At 37.0% G+C, this 19179-nt stretch overlaps 1 protein-coding gene across 2 annotated transcripts in view; it reads right to left on the minus strand.

Annotated features, from left to right (window-relative positions):
• Positions 1-1622: 1622 nt before the first annotated feature.
• Positions 1623-19179, minus strand: part of LOC126372126 (protein real-time) — an 88244-nt gene continuing 70687 nt past the window's right edge. The window contains exons 11-15 of one of the 2 annotated variants that reach the window (XM_050017722.1): positions 14595-14720; positions 13701-13836; positions 6837-6943; positions 5018-5142; positions 1623-4403 (exon numbers count right to left, since the gene is read on the minus strand). In XM_050017722.1, coding sequence (XP_049873679.1) covers positions 4316-4403; positions 5018-5142; positions 6837-6943; positions 13701-13836; positions 14595-14720 — 582 coding nt within the window. In that variant the 3' untranslated portion in view covers positions 1623-4315. Of the gene's footprint in view, positions 4404-5017; positions 5143-6836; positions 6956-13700; positions 13837-14594; positions 14721-19179 lie in introns of both variants that reach the window. The other variant, XM_050017721.1, reaches the window with a different exon arrangement.

The following is a 19179-nucleotide window of genomic DNA, read 5'->3' on the forward strand; positions in this document are numbered from 1 at the left end:
GAAATTTGATAATCGTAATTAGTACTTTTGTTTATCTGCTTAGATTTTCTTTTTGAATAGCACTGCAACCGTTCTGATTACAAAGAATAGTCAGCCACGTACAAACAATAACCTACGTACACTTACGCCATTTCTGCATTGACTATTATTTAAAAAGTATGCTATTCGAAATTGCATAATGGGATGTAGGTATAGAATATAGATTAAAATTGACTCTACATAGAATCTGATCATTAAAAGATGAAACTTTTTAGTTTTTTTGGCCTAAATGTGACAGGCCAAAACCCGCCAAAAACTACTAAACTTTTTTTTTAATTTAAAACTATCTGACAACCTGAATAGTAATAACTTATACATATTTTTTCACTATAATTATTTATATAAATTCCAAGCGATTTTTTGAGAAAAATACGTTTTATATTATATTTCCGATATCCTTTTTATGATCCGCAGCTATTTACAATATTCCATGGCTGAAAAAATATGCGAGTTTCTTTTTATATACATACTATATTGGCAATGTCTTCCTAATATACATCCTCAAATATTGAGATACTTTCATCACGCTCTATTAGTAAGCTATCTGTTAAACCATTATTCAGGCAGATACATAGATAATTATCATTTTAAAAATAATAAATATTATGAAATATAAAAGTAATAAATATTATTAAATACTTATAAATAAACTTTATTTTTATAAAGGGATATGTAGATATTTATAGTCTTTGTATATATTTTTACTGAATAATGGAATAACTATGCGATGAAGTCGTAATATCCCGGAAGTATTATTATTTTTAATAACATATAATATTTACGGATATAAGAAATAAATCATTATTATGATACAAAACCGTCTAATTTTTAACAGCGATTGAAGTTGAATAGTATAAAATACTTATTTTACCAAAATAAAAATATGTCACTTCAAACAAGACTGTATAGGCCAAAACCTACACCTGGTATTTAAAAAAAAATATCTTCCACCATATTACGACCGCATACTTTCAAAACTTTTGTACCAACTCTTTGTATTTACTTACTTTACAAAACCCTGAGCAAACCTTTTGGCTATTGTTTCATCTATATTCGTTACATTCTATGCATTGTTCGATATTACATGTCGTAGTTTCTTAATACAATCAGTTTAATAATAGTATTTTATGCAACAGTTGTATAAGAAGGGTCAAAAAATGCGAGTGGCGTGAGTTGCGATGTGAGCCTTGGCGAACATCGCAATAAGAGACGCCACGAGCATTTTTTGACCTAGTTATACAACGTTGCATACAATACTTTTTCTACGACGACGTAATTTTAAACGAAACACAAAAATTTTCCAATTTATTTTCCAACGCGCGGGAAAATGGCGGCAAATGTATACTTTTTTTTTATAGTATATCTATGGCACCAAACAAAGTAAAGGTGCCAGTTTCCAGGTCAAAAAAAAAAAACAACAACAATGCTTTTTTGGCGACATTATAGTACAGTTACACTTTGTAAACAATGCTTTTATAGGCCATAGAGCGTACACTTTTTCAAAGAGTTTAATTATGTATGTACTTATATTAGACTTTTTGGTTATTTAAATGCCAGATTAAAGTAGAGGAGTAGAAAAAATATTATAATGATTTATTTTTTAACTATTTATATTTTCATACAAATTTAAATGTTCGAGTTCCATTTAAAACAATATTGTTTTAATTTATCGCATCTATACCCAATTATAAAATAAGTATTATTTTTTTTTAATTATAGTAACTGTATAGGTATTTTTGTTGCTGACTGTAATTCTAGTCTTGCTAGAAATTCAATATTCTAATAAGTTTCGTAAATTGACAAAATGCAGTTTCAGAAAATTGAACTTAAGAATTTATTCTTAATTCGTTGATATCTAAAACAAAGCTAGTACATACATGACAAAATATATATTTATAATGATTATGTTTTATATTTATCTATTTATTTATCATGTTTTATTTTCTACGATTTTGTTGAGCCTTGCTTATCTACATTTTACAACACTTATTACAATTTTACTATAATATACATTTTATGCATTCATATTTTCAATACAATTTTATATGCGCGATTTGTAAACATAGGTGTTTGGCGATATCGGATTTCATAGTCCATTTTCACATTGAAAACATAAAAGCAATTCAACTCTATATCAACTAAACTCATAGCCGAACGATATTTTTTTTTCTAGTTTTATAACCTAAACATAATCGGCCTATATTAAAAGCTATATTTCACATATAATGCCATTCCTTTACAAGCGGAATACATTATTTCAAAATACTTATTATTTAACAATTTTCATGATAACTTCTACAACAGTAACACAACAATGCTATTATATTTTGTTAAGTTACTATGCTAATAAATATTTTCGTTCGTAAAGAGTTTTTTTTTTTAATTTTACGTGTAGTATTGTGTTTTTCGTGCAGTCTTGTGCACGGTGTGATAGTGATGTCACACCGTTTATAACAATTACACTATACAAATTTATATAATTACGTACTTATCAAGTCAACTGGAGATTTAAAACATTCATGCATTCAATGCGTCACAGAAAAGTCGATTTTTAATGTTTTGTCCTACATTAGCGCGGGTACTTAGTTCATCTTACGATGAATACACCTCTGGCTAGCCCAGGGAATATAGTATTTAGCCTATGTTATGTTTATTTGTTGTCTTATATTTCTATCTACAAGTCTGCTAATTAAATTAAGACTATACTCACAGGGAGCACGTTGTATCAATGCCTGTGTATATCCACGCGTCGCTTACAAACATCGTATCTCTAAAAGTTGGCTTATTTAAAGTCCATTGTTTAGTCCACACGAAACACAAGTTGCACGTAACAACACTACACTGCACGTTGACAATAGCACATTTAATGAGTGACATTTACAGTTTTATTACAAAACGAACACTAAAAGATAAAGTATGTTTAAAATATAGTCTGTGTCCCGAAAGAAGTTCCGCGGTCGCGGCGCTACTGTCGCAGATTTTGCATAGAATTATTATGTCACTTGTCAATTAGTTCCATTAAAATCCGTCGGCGTCTCTCGTGGCGCGGAATGTTATTTTAAACCTAGTTTATCTGTAGATTTCGTTTTTTAATAGGGCAGCTAATGTTTTAACTAAATATCGCCCAACCACATCGCCCGCTACAATGAAAAAGAGTCTGGGCAGAGGTATATTTACAACAAAAGTGCGGTCGAAGCGAAAAACGACTTCAAAATCCGCACACAGTGATTGAGGCCTTAATGTACCGTGGTCAATGTAATCATAACCCGGACGAATCAACTAGTCACATGATAATAATGTACTTGTAACTGGGTAGTTCTTCGAACCCTGGGAATGTATTTCTGCGAAGATATTTTAGCGGCAACGTTAATTAGCTTGACCATCAGTGTTCGAAGGTCTACCAAACTAAGCATAAATGCGCACGGGGAATGGAAAGTCGAATTCCAACAAGGTAACTGATTGATTCGCACGGGTTGCAGACCTCGAGCGACATAGGCTAAAACGCGACATCGAAGCAATTCATCTAAAAAAGCAATAATGCTATTTGACATTTGTTTGCATTGCGCACTTAGTTTGATATGCGCGAATGTCAAATTGCAATATTGCTTTTTAGATGAATGGCTACGATGTGGCCATTTTAACCCCCCTGATCCGAATCCGCGAATGACGGACTCGGATCAAATTTTTAATCCTAGAATGACTAAGCTCAAGAATTCTTCAAGATCTGGATTGCAGTTCTGATTGGGTAGATGACCAGGCAAATATTATAAAATGCTCATATTTAAATAAAAGTTAGTTTAAAACGAAATCTAGTAATCCCAATTTTATATTTATCTTATTTACAACCTTTAGTTATAATGAATTTCTGCAAGGTAACAGATTCGACTGGGTAGTATCAACGTCAAAGATAAATTATGAAATTGTGATTACTAAATAAAGACAGATCTAAAACTGATGAAAAACATTTTCTTTTGCTATTTAACTTATTTATGAATTTTAATCAAAACGTAATAATTAGTCCGACATGTTTTTCTATGACGTCACAGTATGATTTTTCATACAAATTCCATAGCAATTTTTGTTTTGACGTTTTGTAAAAAGTATCTGATTTGACTAGTTGGAAGCTAGCCTATTGATGTTTCGTAAAAAATATCTCAATTGTCATCTACCCTATTGTGGTGATAAAAAGGACTTAGCTATCGCCGTTGTGCGCGGCCTCCGTGATGGGCGGCGCGAGAGTGGCGGGGCCGCAGGCGGAGCCCTGGAGGCCCTCACATCACCGGGAGGGGCAGCTGCTAGCCATGGACTTGCCGCTGAGGCAGGAGAAGCCCGAAGTCCCCGACTGCAGGCTCGACATTGAGCCCCTGTGGAGGTCAGTTCTTGTGAGTTCTTAGTAAGTTATGGGAAATTTTAGTCAATCTCGATACTTTTATTAAAAAAGGGATATCACTGCCTGGGAACCAAAGTTAGGCAACCAAATTACTGAATTATATTCAAACATTTTGTATTTAAAAAAAAGTCTAGGGCCCGGTGCCGAGGTTTTTCCTTGCAGCTACTTTTCCTCGGTTATACAGACTGTGAGAAACTGCAGTAGTTTTAGGCGGATGAGATCTTCGACAAAAATGTATTTAAACGTACCTAAAAAAATACGATTCAAAGTGTAACGATGTTATCTAATGATGTTACTTTTGAGTTGGAGTTTCAAATATATTGTTTTTCATAAATATATTTTTGTTTATACAATATGTATGTTGTACCGGGTGAGAGCCCTCAGCGCTCCCCATTTGTCCGGCCAAGTAGTTATTTATTTATTTATTTATGTAATCGTTAACAATTTTAATACCATTTGCAGCAAATCTACAATCATCATCATCATCATCACCAGCCCATTAACGTCCCCACTACTGGGGCACGGGCCTTCCCTATGGATGGATAGGGAATCTACAATAAGAAAAGTTAAAAAAAAAATGGTACTAACTTGTAGTGGTGGGAGGCTAGCGTCTCGTGGAAGTACATGAGCTGCGCGGCGCGGTGCGTGGAGTCCAGCAGCTCGCAGCGCCACTGCAGCACGTAGCTGCCTGACTCCATCATCACGTGGGAGCCCTAGGGCCATAGCACAAGGGTAAGTAAACAATATGCTTAGTTTTTTTTTTGTTGTAATGGCATTAGTGCTGCTTTGTGCCAATGACAAGTTTTAAAAGATTGGGAAACTAAAAGGAAGGAAAATAACATTCGGGAACGGAAATTTACACAAAAATAGGATCAGGTAAATGGGATAAAAAATAAATATGAGAGTCTAATAAAGTATAATAAATAGGATGTAAGTAGGTATCTGCTATAGTTTAATATCATTTAACAAAAGAAAGGAAAATATAATATCACAAAACAAAGTAGGATTTAAAATTAAACAGGAAACTCGAGTGGGAAATAGGCTGTTTCCAACTAGTCAAATCAGTTACTTTTTACTAAACGTCAAAACACGACACGCTAACTCTATTTAACTTCAAAATTATTATGATAGAGATGGCGCATTTGTATTCCACTCTTAGGGTGGTATTAATAAACTAATCTCAGCTTCGAGACTGCCCTCAAGATCATGTCAATGTGACAGTTCTCATATAAAAACAGGGACTTGAGCATGATTTTGAGGGCAGTCTCAGCTTAGTTTGGTTTAATAAAAAAAAATCATAAATCATATTACATTAATTAATTAATTACACACTTAAAAAAATCAAAATTAAAACCAAAATTAAAATACAATAAAATAAAAATTACTAGTAGTTTTTGTTTGTCAGTAAATACATCATACAACAATGGCGCATGTACTGACAGTCAAACCTACTCGCAAACACGCTCAGGACGCTGCTGGGGCTGGCCCGCACCCTGCGCACCAATGATAATACCACCCTTAGGCTGTTAATTGGGTAGATTCCCAGGTCAAACATAATGAAAATGAAAATGAAAAATGTTTATTTTCTTTTACAATAAAGCCTTAACTACTGGTGGATTGGGGTCTCCATTTAAGCGACATAGCCTGTGTTTGGAGGCCCCGCTCTTCCATTATTACAAATAAATTGTATGTAAATAAAGCAGTGTAGTAGGTTTAAAAAAAGACAAGTACTACGGCATGCAGATAGAATATATATCAGCACACCCAGCCCTACGATGTATAAATCTTGGGATCAGCACATATTACTAGGACATAACAGGAATAGACTACTGGGTGTGCCGAGTATAACACTAGGTAACATATTGTAACATTGGATAAGACGAAAAACTATTCTAATGAGTGAGATTGATCAGCGCAATTGATTGACGGCGCATTGGCGCCTCTGCCCTGTAAAGTCGTGAAATGTAAATAAATAAATAAAAAATAAATCAGTAGGTGTCATGTGCATTGCACAGTATAGTGCGTGTGTAAACATAAATTATGAAATTCTGATTACTAAATAAAGATACATTTAAAAGTGACGAAAAACATTATCATTTTTTCTATTTAACTTATTTATGAAATTTAATCAAGGAAAACGTAACATTAAGTCCGACATTTTAACACGCTCTGTGACATCACAATATGATTTTTCATACAAATTCCATAGTTATTTTGTGTTTTGACGTTTAGTTATATCCGGCCAAGTAGTTAATGCCATCTGCGGCAAATCTACAATAAGTCACGTCAAAAAAAAAAGACGTTTAGTTAAAAGTAACTGAATTGACTAGTTGGAAATTAGCCTTTTGACTATAATCGAAACTACCCAAATATAGTTGGTTTCTTTTTTAAAAAAAATTTGCTTTACCTGTATGCTCTCGCCGTCATGCGCGCGCAGGGTGGGCTCGACCCGGTGGAAGTGGTCCCCCTCGCGCCAGCCGCGGCGCTCCAGCACCGAGCGCACCTCCTCGCCGCCTGCGCACGAAGCTGCAATGTTGGTATCCACATCATCAACACATGCTCTTGTAAACCTTCGCCATTCCATAGATAGATAAACTCACGCCTACTTCCCACCGGGGTCTATATTGAATATAATCACTAATCGCACTAAACTAGACGTTCTGGTTAATAAAATAATATATATACAGGGTGTTAGTGACATCGTGACGAAAACTTTGAGGTATGATTCAGACCATCATTCTGAGTTGAGATTCAGTGGAATTTTTCAGAAGTATGGAACTGAAAATAATGAAAATAGAATGATGAAAATGAATTTTCCGATAGGAAATTCTACTCGTTACCATGTCACTTACACCCCGTACAAGTAGGCGACATCGTAACGAATACTGAGGGGGATGATTCAGCTTATTATTCTGAGTTGATATCAAGTGGAATTTTCTATCGCAAAAGTATAGAATTGTAAATAATTAAAAAAAAAAACAGTTATGAATTTTGCGACGGAAAATTCACGCAGAATCATGGTACGAATCATCACCCTCTGTATTTGTTACGATGTTACTAACACCCTGTATATTAGTACAAACATATCCTATCATTTGGTACTACTCCGTCTGTACCCCACACACACAGGTCAGACAGTCGCTTCTGTAAAACCGGACCTATCAAATCTTCAGGTTAGGTTAGCGGACCCTGTGAAAATGAGGTAACGGGGATGATGATTATAGATATTTTGCTTCGTGTTTAAATGGTTCGTGACTCATGAAGGTAGCCATGTTATATTCACTTTGAATGGCCAACCACCACCATCCACCAGCCACCACCAGCATTTAAATCAGTAGCTACACCTGCAATAATAGTGTTCAGGTCGCTGGCTAATTGTCTGCTCTTTAGATCATACTTGCGCAAGAGCAACCAGTTATTGTGGGAATGTCCCGCCACATTTGTGAAAGAGATATTTTTTTAACCTTTGATGGGTTTGGTCTTGGCCCCAGACTTGCCCGAAGGCATTGACGAGACCTAAGATGGAGCTCGCTCGTTCAGAAGGTGCCTGTTCACTCTGGCTTTGAAAGCACCCGGGTTATATGCATTCGGAAATGCAGACGGCAAAGAATTCCACTCCCTAACAGTGCGTATAATGAAGGACGATGCGAAGCGCTTTGTGCGAATAGTTGGGATATCCACCAAATAGGGATGGAACCCGGCAGTACGTCTGGAAGTAGTTAGATAAAAGGGGGATGGTGGAATGAGGAGCTCGGTGGCGCAGCGGTAAACGCGCTCGGTCTGCGATTGTTGAAGTTAAGCAACTTTCGCAAAGGCCGGTCATAGGATGGGTGACCACAAAAAAAATGTTTTCATCTCGAGCTCCTCCGTGCTTCGGAAGGCACGTTAAGCCGTTGGTCCCGGCTGCATTAGCAGTCGTTAATAACCATCAATCCGCACTGGGCCCGCGTGATGGTTTAAGGCCCGATCTCCCTATCCATCCATAGGGAAGGCCCGTGCCCCAGCAGTGGGGACGTTAATGGACTGATAATGATGATGATGATGATGGTGGAACGAGCTCGTGTAGATCGCGGGCACACTCCCCGAAGTGCAGTCTGCAGAATACCGACATAGTGGCGACTTTTCACTTTTGCTCTGGCAACCCTACGGTTAAGTTGTAAACAAATTAGCTCTCGTAGTTTTTAATTATTTAAATTAATTTATCGTATATAAATTCATAAAAAACCAATTTCGTCATAATATTCTTATCATATTTTAACAATATTGTATAAATTTGTGTGGTTATAAGTGCTATAAGGCGTTTAAATTGTGATAAGTGTCTTTGTGTCAGTTAAACCGTTACAAACTCAAAAGTGCGTAATCTTTTCGGAATCTATAGTGCATTTTAAATACTTATTAAAGAATAACGATTATCAAAATTGTAAGTAACTACCACTCTTTCTTTGGTGGCTTCTCACTGACACGTTTTCTTTTCTTTTGTTGCCTCTAAAACACTATGAGTACTATGTCTTCTATGACTACTCGCAGTGTGGCAGCTCGTAAGCTAGAAGATCAATTAAAGCTGACTTTACTAGAACTTAAGAATTCTAAAGCGTTATGTGAGCAGCTACTATCAGAGAGAGAGGATAGCGAGAAGGAGGTATTAGTCATACTAGAACAAAATAAACAATTAAAGAGTGAGATGGCGGCTTTACATCAGCGTTTAAATGATGTGGAAGACCAAAATGACCAGCTACAAAGAACGGTGCATGTGTTTGACCGGAGCTGCGATGAGTTTGAGACCGCCCTCAAGCGCACCGTTGTTCTGGAACGCGAGCTGCGCGACGCGCATAAACAAATATCGGACTTTGAACTCGCGGACAGTACTTCTAAAACGTCTCGGACACAATCGCTGTTTGACGAGCTGATCACAGACTCACCTGACTTGGTCCCTGCCGCCACCCCATCTCACGAGGTGTTGTGTTCAAAGAGTAACCTCACTTGTGACTCACCACAAGCATCAACTTCACACCACCACTTGTTTAATACGGGGCAACATCTATTGAACGAAATTAATACTTGTACCGTAACGTTAGAAAACCAAACAAAAAAATATGAGTGTGAAATTGATCAGCTCCAAGCACAGATAAAAAAACTGACAAAATCCTTAGAAAATATGACACTGAACTACGAAGTAGCTCAGAAAACTATTCGAAAGCACGAGCTGGCCGCTGATAAGTTAGTGAATTTGAGTTTTCACAACGCGGAACGCTTCGATTCACTAATTAATCGTCAGTATAGTTGCAATCATTCATCCTCGCAGACTGAGCGGCCTGCTCGTGTTTCCGAGTCCTCCCCGCTGTCCGCGCCCGCGCCGGCCCATCAGCTGGTACCGGCGGCGCAGGACTTGCTCCTCACACCAATTGTTAATGACAATAATACGTCCTTCTCGTCGGCGACCGGGCAGGCGGCGCCCGCGCCGGTAAACAAAGCGCAAAATATTATTATGTTTAGTGACGAAATTGGCAAAACAATGGGTTTACAACTTAGCCATTTCTTGAGGCGGGCAGTAATTAATAATTGTATGCCGGGTGCCTCCTATTTAGACATTTTAAAAAGAATAATTTCTTATAATTTCTCGAAAAATAGTACAATCATAATCTTGGCCGGTAGGAGAGGTAACGCGAACAAAGAACTACTTTCCCATTATATTTCCTTACTTAACAGCCTACCAAATGTAGAACAAGTGATTTTGTTTGCATTGCCTTTCAGCCAAAGTCAGCTTAATTCCGAAAATAAGTTTAGGCATGATCTAAACCTGACATTGCATACTTTAGTATGCGATTATTATAATAAATTTCAGTTCATTGATACGAATTCCTATGTTAGGAATTTTTATTTGACCAAAGGTAGATATTACTATCTATCTAACTTTTACAAAAGACAAATAGCGAAGTCGCTATCCTTTTTTTTTACAATAGAATCAGCCAATTCGTTGGCTTTTAACGCGTCTGCTCCTATTGAGCAGCCTATTTTTATTTCTGACATTTGTAATTTAAATTAAATTTAATGACAACAGAGAAAAACTTTGGCTGTAGTAAGTTAAATGAGGACATATTAAATATAAAATGCAATAAGAAAAATACAAATGTAATCAACCTGGTACACCAAAACATACAAGGAATATTGGGCAAGGAACTTGAAATTGAACTTTTTTTAAACAGTAATTGTGTTGATATTATGTGCGTAACTGAACATTGGCTAAAAAAACATGAGTTCGTTTGCTTCAATAATCACCAGGTTGCCAGCTCGTACAGCAGGGAGACGGCTATCCGTGGCGGTTCATTAATATTAGTACGTAATTGTTTAAAATATAAGGAACGAACGGATATTGTAAGTCTCTCAGTTGAGCGAACTGTTGAGCTAGCCTGTATTGAACTCAGCCGGCTTATTGTATTGAGCGTATACAGACCCCCCGCTTCATCTTATGATCTATTTGAGAAAGTTATTGATGAAGCTTTATGCAAATTATGTAATAAAAGCAAACATGTTATCGTCTGCGGTGATTTTAATATTGATATTCTGGAAAATTGCTCATTAAGTACTACATTCAAATCTTTATTTCTGTGTTATAATCTTGTAAATCTTTTTTCAGAACCAACCCGAATCACGTCACAGTCCGCGAAATGTATCGATAATATTTTTAGTAACTTAGAACCTTGTGATAAATTAATAATTAATAAATTAAAGTCAGATCACTGTGGTCAACAAATATCTTTCAACTTATTTGTTGACCGCTCACTGAAAAAGGATGTTACATGCAATCCCATATCAAGTAGTCGTTTAGAACAATTCAAAGATAATATGTCAAACAAATTACCAGAACTTCCTTACTGTGATGACCCAAATTTGTTATATAACTCCCTATTTAATCTAACAAAATCGGAATTTAATAAAGTATTTAAGGCAAAAACAATTAAGAAAGCAGACACACCAATTTTTAGTGACTGGGCGACGGTAGGAATTTATAAGAGTAGAAACAGGTTGTATGAACTTTACGAAGAAAGAACATACAATCATAGCGTAGCTTTTCACGACTATGTAAAACAGTATTCAAAAGTTTTCAAACGTGTTTGCGTTACCGCGAAGGCAATGTTTGTTAGCAGTAAAATTAAAGGTAGCTCAGATATTATTAAAATGACTTGGAAAGTTATTAATAGCGAAACTGGGAAAGTCAAAGCACGCGATCTCGAGTATCAATTACAAATTGACGGTAAACTACTCACAAATGATAAGCAAGTTGCTGAAGCTTTTGAAAAATTCTTTACTGACATTCCATTTTCGACTACCAAGGACTTGAAGTCATCTCCTGCACTCGCTCAATCACTTGTAAGGGAGCACATAGATACGTCCAAAGTAGATAAACTAACATTTACACACGTGAGTCCTAGGGACGTCTTAAGAGCTTTTAAATCTTTAGAAATCAAAAAGACTGCAGATCTTCATGGTCTCTCTGTTAAAGTCATTAACTCCGTGATTGATTGCATAGCTCCCTATCTATCATGTATATTTAATAAATGTGTAGACAATGGTGTGTTTCCAGATTTAATGAAGCACAGTAAAGTCATTCCATTGTTTAAAGCTGGTAGTACTTCTGACCCTACTAATTTTAGACCAATATCTATACTACCCACGCTTAGTAAAATATTTGAAAAAATTTTATTACTGCAATTACTTCAACATTTCAATTTAAACAATTTAATGTCTAATAAACAATTTGGTTTCACAAAGGGTCGCTCAACAACCGATGCTGGTGTTGAGTTAATAAATCATGTTTTTCAGGCTTGGGAGGAGTCCAAAGATGCTATTGGTGTCTTTTGTGACCTTTCCAAAGCCTTCGATTGTGTTTGTCATGATATCTTGATCGCGAAACTTCGTCACTATGGAATAACTGATAATGCCATCGCTCTTTTGGAGTCATACCTTAGTGGCCGCGTTCAGAGGGTTGATGTGCATGGCTCCAGATCGTGTGGATCTAACGTCACTATAGGCGTCCCGCAGGGCTCAATTCTAGGTCCATTTCTATTCCTAGTTTACATAAACGACCTACCTAGTCTTGTAAAACATGAGGTGGTGCTGTTTGCAGATGATACCTCCTTACTTTTTAAAGTAAAGAGACGACAAGATTCCTTTGACGATGTAAACAACGCCATTTCAGAGGTAGTGGATTGGTTTACTGTAAACAACCTGCTACTTAATGAAAATAAAACAAAATATGTTTATTTTACGTTATCGAATGTTAGTAGGCCCCTCGATTCTATTATTGTAAAAAATAAGGAATTGGACCTCACGGATACTGCTGTATTTTTGGGAATTACTTTGGACGCTAAGTTGCAATGGAGTCCTCATATTGATAAGTTGTCCAAAAGGCTCAGCTCAGCAGCATTCGCGGTCAAAAAAATTCGTTTAATAACCGATGTAGAAACCGCGCGATTAGTTTATTTTGCCTACTTCCACAGTCTAATGTCGTACGGCATCTTGCTGTGGGGTCATGCTGCAGATATGAACAGCATTTTTGTTCTGCAAAAGCGAGCCATTCGGGCGATTTACAAATTGGGACCCAAGATGTCACTTAGAAATAAATTTAAAGAAATTAATATTTTAACTTTGGCATCACAATATATCTTTGAAAACTTAATATATGTAAAAAAACATATAGGATTATTTGCAAAAAATAGCGATCGGCACATTGTTAATACCAGGAACAAAAATAAACTTGCTTTACAAGTCAGTCGATTACATAAGATTACTAAATCTTTTAAGGGGCAATGTATACGTTTTTACAATAAGATTCCCATTGACATTCAGAATTTGCCTTTCAACTGTTTTAAGACAGTAGTTAAACAAAAACTTTACAAAAAAGGTTATTATAAAGTTAGTGATTATTTAGAAGATATGAATGCATGGGATTAACTGTCTGAGAACTGATATTAGGCAGCTAAATTACTCAATTGTATACCAATATTTTATGTTTTATGTTTATTTTTATTTTTTTAAAGAACGTCTAGGGCCCTGTGCCGAGGTTTTTCTTGCAGCTTCTTTTCCCCGGCTATACAGGTTGTGAGAAGCTGCAGTAGTTTTAGGCGGATGAGACGTTCGTTATGTAAAATTGACGATTCAAAGTGTAACTATGTTACCTACTGAATAAAGATATTTTTGAATTTGAATTTGAATTTTGATGCTAAGGAGTGATGATGACGTCACCATAACCGTTCCACCAGTGTATACTAACCAGAGCTGATATCGTCAGCATCTTCGAGGTCGTGCATAGTGCGATACACGGTGAACGAGATATCGTGTCGTAACACGTCGAAATCCCACGTCAACACGCTCTGCGGGTCCCGGTTGACTACAATCACTTCGTATACCTGGAATAAAATTGACAATTGAAGAATGTTTGGAGATGGTTTCTTGTTTGTCCAGCACCCGTATTCCAATTCAGTCCATGGTATAAGGAAACCAGGGGAGTTAATAAGGCCACATCAAAGCAATTCATCTAAAAAGAAATATCGCAATTTGACATTTGCGCATATAAAAGTAAGTACGCAATGTCAAAAATTTATAAATAGCGATAAACTACCATATCCGATATATTTCATTATTTTATTGTTATAAAAAAACAGACAACAACAACAGAACAACACAAAAACATCAACAGTTGTTGTTGTTGTGTTGTTTTATTGTTGTTGTTTTTGTTGTTATAACTGTCAAGTAGCCAATTAACCGATGGCCGATGGGGCGGAAAGGTTCTAGAATGGCGACCACGTGTCGGACGACGCTCAGTGGGTAGGCCCGCTACAAGGTGGACCGACGATCTGGTGAAGGTCGCGGGAAGCCGCTGGATGCGGGCAGCGCAGGACCGATCGTCGTGGAGATCCTTGGGGGAGGCCTATGCCCAACAGTGGGCGTCGTACGGCTGATGATGATGAGCCAATTAACAAAACAAATATCGACCTTTGGTTTTAAAAGTTTTTTTTATACTATAGGGACATTATGTATACTAAAAAATAAAGAAGGCGCTGTACAGCCTACAAAAAGCCTAGCTCAGCCGTTGGTTGGGAGCGTTCTATTAGTATTAATCCTTATTCTATGCCCCGAATGTGACTTTGTGTATGTATGTACTTACCTGTCCCTTGCTCAAGCTGACAGATCTGTAGATGCTGTCTTCACACAGCGGGTCTCCGTCCCGCTCGGTGAACGCCCCACTCACGTACAGGCTCTTGGGAACCAGCCCGCCTTCGTGAACGAAGCTCTGAAATGTTCAATTAATGTAAGTTAAAGTTGGTTTGAGGCAAATGATGACCTGTGGTTGAGTGTCAAAGATATTTATATAAATAAGAGTGCCTAGTCATTTTCTAAGCGTTATCCTGTTTGTCACAGGGTCCGCTTACCTAAGCTGAATTTGACAGGTCCGGTTTTTAGAGAAGCGACTGCCTGTCTGACCTGTGTGTGCGGGCACAAAATATAATCCCCCCTGTCGTATCCGACATCGGCGACCTCAAGTTTCTTCTCTCGTGCGCTCGAATGTGACCGGCAAAGCCTGAGGGCAAAGCCGAACTTTGTTTTGAACACCCTCTCACATTAACTGTCAAAGCTGGCTCATAAGCAATGACAGTGTTGCCTTTTTAACCCCCTAGTTCATTCTTCTTCTTTACAAATCGAGCGGACTTAGACAGTACCCTCCCAGTATTTGACAATGACTTTCTCAGTAGCCTGTATCAAATTCTTCTTATACGGTTCAAAATAGTACATCACCCTAGCGCCACGCTATGATGGCCACTTTGACGTTTGTCCCGCTTATGAAGTTTCGTATAAACTAATAACTACGCTAAATAGCTGTACTTCAGTGTCCATCAAGTTTCGTATTAATTTATATCTACATTGACGGAGAGAATTACTGTACTTTATTATGTCAAAACGGCCATTGTAGCGTGTCGCAAGTTTAAGTACGCTTTTGTACACAAACTTATTGCCCAACAAATGTAACATCTTTTGTCTCTTTCGTGCTAAGCTGTATACCGTTAGTGTGAAAGAGACAGTGTCTTTCACAGGATTTTTAGAAGCACAAGTAAGCGATTAAGTAGTTATAATTTTGTTTTTAATTTGAGACATCAACCACAGGTCTTCATTTTCACCATTTTCTAGAAGTAAACACTTAATTATAGATATAATATAACATAGCGTAATTACAAGTTGTTGTCGTTTAGTGAAATAGTGTGCTTTTAGCTATTGGTTATGTATTGTATGCCTTGTTATAGTTGTTTGCGATGGGTTTAAAAGGCCACATTAAAGCAATTCATCTAAAAAAGCAATATTGCTATTTGCCATTTCTTGACTACGCGCACTTACTTTTATATGCGCAAATGTCAAATAGCAATATTGCTTTTTAGATGTTTTGTTTCAATGTGGCCTATTTAAACTGCCTGAGTGGGTGTCTGTGAACATAATTATGCGAGACGACACGACGATGTGGTACATGGAAATATTATGTCTTAAACTATTTGTAAATGTAATCGATATATTCTAGTCGCTCTTTAGACAGTTGCATTGTAATGAGAATTTTATTATTTGAGTTGTTTGACGCCCTGATCACGAATGCGATCACATTCGACTTTCGAGACATCGAAGCAATTCATCTAAAGCACAATATTCCAATTTGACATTTGCGCTTATAAATGTAAGTGCGCAATGCGCAACAAATGCCAAAAAGCAAATTTGTTTTTTTTTAGATGAATTGCTACGATGCGATGTGGCCTGTTTAACCCCCCAGAAAACGCTACTTGAAAGCAATTTACCTAAGAAGCAATATTGCAATTTGACATTTGAGCATATTTAAAAGTAAGTGTGCAGTACCAACAAATGCCAAAAGCAATATTGTTTTTTTTTTATGTGAATTGCTACAATGTGGCCCCAGAAGACAAGGAAGTAGACAATCAGTGGATGTCAAAAAATAATAATGTAATTTATGGAATATTAACCATAAGAATGTTTCAATTGAATCATAAACACAAACAGTTAATACATTACGATGCAACCATGTCGTAATCAATTTATGTTTGAAATTGCTTGAATAATTGAAATCAATCAATTTTAAAATATCATAGTTGTAAAATAAGTCATTAAATAGTGTGTAACGAATATTCTTCCAATGAAATAAAAAATTGACTTATTTGCTTGTATTATTTTTAGGGTTCCGAACCTCAAAACGAAAAACAGAACCATTATAGGATCACTTTCTTGTCAGTCCGTCTGTCTGTCCGTATGTATGTTAAAACCTTTATCTCGGAAACGCGTGGAAGTATCAAGTTGAAATTAACATGTCATACTTATGTCTGCGGTCTCTTCTTCTATCGTGTGGGTTGTGAGGTGAATTACCAACCTCAGCAACCCTGGTGTCAGGGTTATTGAGCCGCCAAAGGCGTAACGATTACTCACTTACATCAGTAAGTAGTAACCGGGACCAACAGCTTAACTTCCGAAGCACGTAAGGCACAATTAAAACACATAATAACGGGCTCTTAACGCGTTTAAAATAGGGATATGAGACTCCATATCCCTATCCCTATTCATATCCCTATTTTAAACGCGGTAAGAACCCGTTATTATGTGTTTTAATTATGATAATAACCGCGTAAACTTAAAACACGTAAGGCACGTTGCGGTCTCTTGAAGCTGTATCAAAATCAAGCCTTATAATCAATGCAGTCCAAAGATATAGTCATTTTTAGTCGTATTTTGTATAGAAAAGCAAGGCCTTTGCTTTCCAATGGAGCAGTAGACTAGAAAAAATAATATCAAAAAGGATTCAAGCAATTTCAATGTAATGAAGATACAAGTAAACATGTTGCTTTAGCGTATAGTGAACGAGGCAGCGACATCACGTTAACGTCAACGAATGGTCTAGCTAACAGTAAGTAATGTTATACTATCATATCGTACGTCGTTGAAATATTGTTGAGGCACATTCGATGAAGGATTGGTTATTTCCGTCTGCCGCACAAGGAAATAAGGTAAATAAACTGTTAATTAAACTTAACATTATTGTACAAATTAATAAGACAAGCAAATGGAATTGGATCGTATAATAAGTTCAAAAAATTATGAAAATCTAATTACTAAATAAAAAGAGAGGGGTTAAAAAAGCCACATCGAAGCAATTCATCTAAAAACGCAATATTGCAATTTGACATTTGCGCATGTAAAAGTAAGTGCGCAATGCAAACAAATGTCAAATAGCAATATTGCTTTCTTAGATGAATTGCTTCGATATGGCCATTTTAACCGCCCTGTTCGGTACCCCCATCCCATCCTTTGGCGGCAGCAAACCCTCGCCGCCAAAACTTAATCCAATGTTCATGAAAACAATGAACAGACTACATCGAGAAATAATTGAATGGATAAAAAAGAATCAGAATTGCAAATGAATAAGAAACAATTAAAAACCTTGATATATTGGCCTGGCGATGTTATTGTTTGAGCTGACCCAATCTGATCTCTTGACAGAAACCTCAGTTTCTAGCATGTACAAACCATACAAGAGCACTGAAAATCGTCATACTGCGCGTACCCCCAAGAAATAATTAAAAAATCCTTATTAAAGTTAAATGGCGCTTCTTGCCAACGAGATACTAGGTTTTCACCTCGTTTTCACTAACATAGTTGGCTTTACCATTATAGACGGCGCGCGGCGATACAGCTCACTACCTATCACGTTGGTCTAACAGAAAGCTCGATCTTCTTATCGTGTGGGTTGTGAGGTGGAATACCAGCCTCATCAACCCTGGTGTCAGGGTTACTATTGAGCCGCCAAAGGCCCCTGACATGGCTCATGTAACGACTACTTACATCAGTAAGTAGTAACCGGGACCAACGGCTTAACGTGCCTTCCGACGGATCATCTTACTTTCGGACAATCAGGTGATCAGCCTGTAATGTCCTAACCAAACTAGGGATTACAAAGTGATTTTTGTGATATGTCCCCACCGGGATTCGAACCCGGGGCCTTCGGATCGTGAGTCCAACGCTAAAACACTGGACCACAGAGGCCGTTGAGTTGTGGATACTTAGTTTATCTTGCGATGGCTGTACCTCTGACTACCCCGCTTGTGAAATAGTCGTGAACTTATGTTATATTGGATATGTTGTGTTCGTTTATCAGCTAGGAGCGCTACCGTCCGCGGTATAAGAACATAATATCGTTATATTGGTGTCAAATGAAAAAGTGCTGGAAAGAGTTGAAGAAAAGAGAACCATATTGAAGACTATAGAGAACCGGAGAGGAAATATGATTGGCCACCTGATACGACACGATTCATTTATAACAAACATTATAGAAGGAAAAATTGAAGGGAAGAGAGGAAGGGGTAGACCTAGGATAACATTTATGAAACAAATAAAAGAGAAGGTGCAGGTCGTGTCGTATCGGGAGGTGAAGGTTTTGGCGGGAAGAAGAGAGGAATGGCGGTTACTCCACCGACAAGAGCGCAGCTCTTAAATAGAGAGAGATCGTTATATTGTTAGTTCTTCTGCAAAGCATAGATGGCGTTAACCATGTTATAAGAAAACCAGGTATGCTCAATCCTATGACAAACCGCCATTGCTAGCCCTTGATGATGTAAGTGTTAGCATTAAATTGGTGTCACCAACATTCCAAGGACGTAAATTTTATTATTGCAAATGAAGTGAATTACTGACTAATGTAGTTAATTACT

Source organism: Pectinophora gossypiella, chromosome 13 (genome assembly GCF_024362695.1).
Source record: "Pectinophora gossypiella chromosome 13, ilPecGoss1.1, whole genome shotgun sequence".
NCBI classification, from domain to species: domain Eukaryota; kingdom Metazoa; phylum Arthropoda; class Insecta; order Lepidoptera; family Gelechiidae; genus Pectinophora; species Pectinophora gossypiella.